The sequence below is a fragment of the Orbicella franksi genome, chromosome 4 (genome assembly GCF_964199315.1).
Source record: "Orbicella franksi chromosome 4, jaOrbFran1.1, whole genome shotgun sequence".
NCBI lineage: Eukaryota > Metazoa > Cnidaria > Anthozoa > Scleractinia > Merulinidae > Orbicella > Orbicella franksi.
In genome coordinates, this window is record NC_138148.1 from 3,367,301 (window position 1) to 3,371,804 (window position 4,504).

General features: G+C 40.5%; 2 protein-coding genes across 3 annotated transcripts in view; one reads left to right on the forward strand and one right to left on the reverse strand.

Annotated features, from left to right (window-relative positions):
- Positions 1–347, reverse strand: part of LOC145485951 (two pore calcium channel protein 1-like) — a 22,265-nt gene extending 21,918 nt beyond the window's left edge. For both annotated transcript variants that reach the window (XM_081464617.1, XM_081464616.1), the window contains exon 1: positions 1–347. This exon is cut by the window's left edge and continues 2,027 nt beyond it. The gene's annotated coding sequence lies outside the window, so the exon portion shown is untranslated.
- Positions 348–2,485: 2,138 nt separating this feature from the next.
- Positions 2,486–4,225, forward strand: LOC145485964 (uncharacterized). The gene is made up of 2 exons (XM_081464633.1): positions 2,486–3,152; positions 3,757–4,225. Exons 1-2 carry the CDS (start codon positions 2,603–2,605, stop codon positions 4,056–4,058), a joined length of 852 nt encoding a protein of 283 aa, XP_081320759.1. The 5' UTR covers positions 2,486–2,602; the 3' UTR covers positions 4,059–4,225.
- Positions 4,226–4,504: the final 279 nt, after the last annotated feature.

Below are 4,504 nucleotides of genomic sequence, written 5' to 3' on the forward strand. Positions count from 1 at the left end.
TTCGGTGAAAGGCAAAGTGCTGCATACGGCTCACATATCAGTTTGTAAGCTGCAGTTTGAAATTTCGAAGCCGGGGACTTTGGGGAAAGTGCTGGACAATGTTTAGAGGAGATTTGTTTTAAAAATCCCTGAATTTCTGAGTTTTTCTTTTTTAAAAAACAAAGATTTCAGGTTAGACATTGTTATTAATTTGAACAATTGGTTTTGATGGTCATTAATTCTGAGGGAATGATCAAGGATAGTTTTCAGATGATGAATGTTTTGAATCAAACACGAAGGCTATATTGGGGACTGGATGAAACCGAAAAAAGCGCTCAAAAGGTCACTGAAAACCGAAAAACTGCCATAAAAATTGCTCAAACTGCTGAAAATCATGCAAAATTTGTAAACGAACTTAAAATTTACCAAGCATGACAAGCCGCGAAAGAAGTGTACTTTTCCTTTCTTGAGGGATCAAGACATTTTCACTTGAAATCATTGCCGTACTTTTAAAGCTCACCAAAAACAGCAATTACCTGTGACAAATGCGTACCGCCGAACTTCTCCTCAACGGCTAACGTTGGGGAGAGAGAAAAGTGACTGTTGTAGAGAGGTGGCCGTTATGGCGGGGAGGTAGGGGTGTAACACGATATCTGTTTTTTCGACGATGCGTTTTCTTTTGTGTGTGAAATAGAGAGATTTAGGAATAAGGTAAGCAAGCAACCAAAACCAAAATGCTTTTATTATTACTAAAAGTCCGAAAACCGAATGCTGAAAAGGAAAAACGAAATCGGAAACCGCAACACATATCAAAACACAAAAACCGGATATTTTAAGTGCAAAAACCGAAAACCCGATCTGCAAACAATTAGAACTGTGGAGTCTGTGGAAAGTACGAAAGAGATTAAGGTCTCTACAGAAAAACCTTTCGCTACAGGGGATCATGGTAGTTGTATTCATCATCTTGGATTGGATATTTGTTTTGATAAATACAACTACCATGATTCCCTGCAAGCGTGTCTCACAGGGGAAATTGCCTAGTGTGAAAGAAAATCCTAGCCTGCCATTGGGCCACCAAAGGTGAAGAGTAATTACTAGCTGACCTCATGGACTGAGGAATAGAAACTTCTTACTACTAGTCTTCACTACACTTAGTCATGGTCCCAACTGCATAAGACCTTAGCAGGGCGATGAAGTCAGTTGTTTACCCGATGGCCAGCTGGGATTATACTGTTGGATTTCGATCCAGTTGCATTTCCGGTGAGAAGGTGTTCCCTCTGATTGGATGGTTGTTCCTTCGGTCAGCGGGTTGAAAATTGATGGTGTTTTCCATTAAGTTTTTGCCCTGCGATAATGGACTCACTGGCAGCCATTTCTAGACTATGCTTGCATTCCTGTGTGGAGAAAAGGACTGCGAGTAAGACCATCAGTCGTCGCTCTAGCCCGATGCACTTAGGATCGCAAATCTATCGTGCCAACCATCAGGCCTCTGCATTCATACACATGCGCCACCCAAAAGGGCACCTTTCATTTATGATCAGCCCAATCGTGATTCACCACTATACAGCTAAGATTTTGGGCTAGGAAAATAGGCATAAAAAAAAAAATCCCATTCATGTTATGCTCTGATCATGAAATAATGTAGAGAGCATAGGCATAGTTTACGCGGGTTCTAGCAACGTATGAGGTGCTGCCTGCCTTCTGCTTTGTTTTCTGACATAACTTAGCGCCGGATGCGAGTGCTTTGATACGTATTCAGAATTTTTAATGAAATCTTGAAAGCCCGAGAAGCCTTTAAAGGCCACGTTCGATATAACAATATCCTAAAATGGCTCCGAGGCTTTCAGGACAAACTCCTATATTTGGCGTTGTTTTCTTTGTATCCAAGTCCTTTTGAGAATTGAGAGACAAAAGAAACTTTAAGAATTTACAATTTTGACCCGAAAGCCTCGGAGCCATTTTAGCATATTGATATCTCGAACGAGGCTTATTGGAAGATCTTTCGGCTTTGGACTTTTAACTTTTAGTGTTAAACTACGTTTTCCAAAGTTCTTTGTTAATATTTCAAGCTTGTTAAATTTGTGAATAAACCGATTAAAGTATAAAAAGTAAAAAGTATGGAATTGCTTGGTCTCTGGAATAAATAAAGGATTGAAAGTTTGAATAATGCATGTACCCCTTTGGAGTTCGCCAGATAATTGTCCTTTGAGTGAAAATTAAAAAAAACTTGAAAGTTCGTACAAAGCAGAAAAAGTGCTAGTGTGTTAAATAAGAATCTTCTAGAAACACAATGTATTGATGCCTTGGTGCTTTCTGTGTTATTAGAGAGCAGAAATGTTCATAAACAAAAATGATTTGGTTGTCAGTTTATTGCCCTAGTTACCAAGCTGCATATAATACCGGAGTCATTCTCGGAGTGCAAACTGATGGCACCGGCTTCCACTTGAAAGAGCGAAATTTTGTTTTGCTTTTAAAAGAAAGCATGGATAATCAAGGTATTGCGAGAGAGGAACAGTCAGGAAAACGAGACCTGGAAGATGCTGGAAATTACTTTAAAGAAGCTTGTGACATTTTTCAGCGAGAGGCAACAAGACTTCGCCAGCAGCAGGAAGCAATTGACTCCATGTCAAGGAAGTTGGAAAATGTTCTACTTTCCTCGACCGTAAAACTCAATGTGGGCGGCCATCACTTCACAACAAGCGTTCAAACGTTGACCAAAGATCCAAACTCGATGCTGGCGGCCATGTTTTCAGGGAAGTTTGAGATGAAGCCTTCGGAGGAGGAAACGTTCTTTATCGACCGAGACGGAACTCACTTCCGGTTTATACTCAATTATCTTCGCAGCGGAGAGTTGGTTCTACCAGAAGGTGCAACTTGTCGCAAGGAGCTTGAGGCAGAAGCTAAATTTTATCAGATTCAAGGGATACTGAATCAAATAAAGGGCATGTTTGAGGACTCGGAGATTCTGACGGATGAAGAGCATCGAAGACTACTTAAAGGCTGGCTGCCTCCTCTGAAAGGAGATTGGCGTCTTCTGTTCCGAGCTTCTCGAGATGGCTTTGCAGTTAAAACCTTTCACTCTAAATGTAATAACCAGGGACCCACACTTACCATTGTGAAAAGTGGAAACTACATTTTTGGAGGCTTCACGGAACTGTCGTGGACCAGTCCAAGTAAGTGTTATCATTGAATGAGCATGAAAAGAGTTGACTAACTTTTACGTTCCAGTTCAGCTGAAACCATCAAACTCTACACCCCTGACTTCTCAGTTCCCACATTTAAGTACCTAGGCAGAACTTCATTGCAGACATAGGCATGAGTGCTAACTAAAATAACGGGATGGTGTCTGCGAAAACTTAAAATTACAAGTAGATTCGCACGTCGCGCTGATAATATGAGTTTTTTCTTAGTTTATGGTGATTTTGAGTTTTTCGGTTAGGGTTTGGCCATTACAGTGATTGCTTTGGTTTCGGTTTCCATCGCTCACATAAAAACGTCTTTATCACTGTATAAAACAGAAAACCTTGTGTTATCGTTTTATCATTTGGAGCAAGCATTTCACTAGAACAAAGACCCAGTAGTCTAAGCAGTTTAGAAAACGCGTGCAACATGACTAAAAAAATCAATTTCCTGTTGTCAGCCTTCGTCTGTCAAGAACTAATACCAGAAGAGAACTGCTTCTCGTTGAAAAGGAAAAAACACTCTTTCTAAATCTTGTTCTTGTTCCTGTTCTACTCAGTTTGCCATCATCTCTATCATTGTGATCAACAGGTGTAGGCGAGTACGTAACATGCGAAGAAGCTTTCTTATTTAGTATGGTCAACCCGCATGGCCTGGGACCAACAAAAATGCCACTGGTCAAACATCAAGAGTATGCCATGTACTGTGACAGCAGCTTGGGACCAACGTTTGGCGGAGGACATGACCTGCACATGGCTCAGAATGCCAACACAACTACTTCATGTTACAGTCATCTGGGATATTCGTACGAGTGTCCTCTGGGACAGCAAGTGACATTCTTAACAGGGGTCCGGAATTTTGCTGTGACAAATTACGAGGTGTTTGGATTCAACTGGTGACAATTTACAATTTACATGAACATGGAGGTAAAGTGGAACACGGTCAAGTGATTGAACTTGATCGATATAGATAGGAGTTGCTATGGTTTTTACCATTTACCCCGAACCAGTTCCGGAAATTTCGGTCAAAATGTAAATGTTAAGAACGTGATCTGGCTCGACCGACCGGAAAATTTTCCAAATAAACGGAACGTCTTGAAAGGTAATCAAACATTTCCAAGCGAAATATCCGAGCAGAAAATGAGCTCACCATTTGCAATTATCACCGCCATCTTAAATTATGATCAGGTAGAACTCGTCTTAGTCTCTTTCGGTTATTTTTTTTTATTTTTTTTTTTTTTTGGAGTAAATGGTAAATGGCCAATACGAACGGAATTTACTATCAGGTATTATTGCTTACCATTTGCAAACCGTTGACGAACCGGTTTCTCCTCGTTAATGGTAAA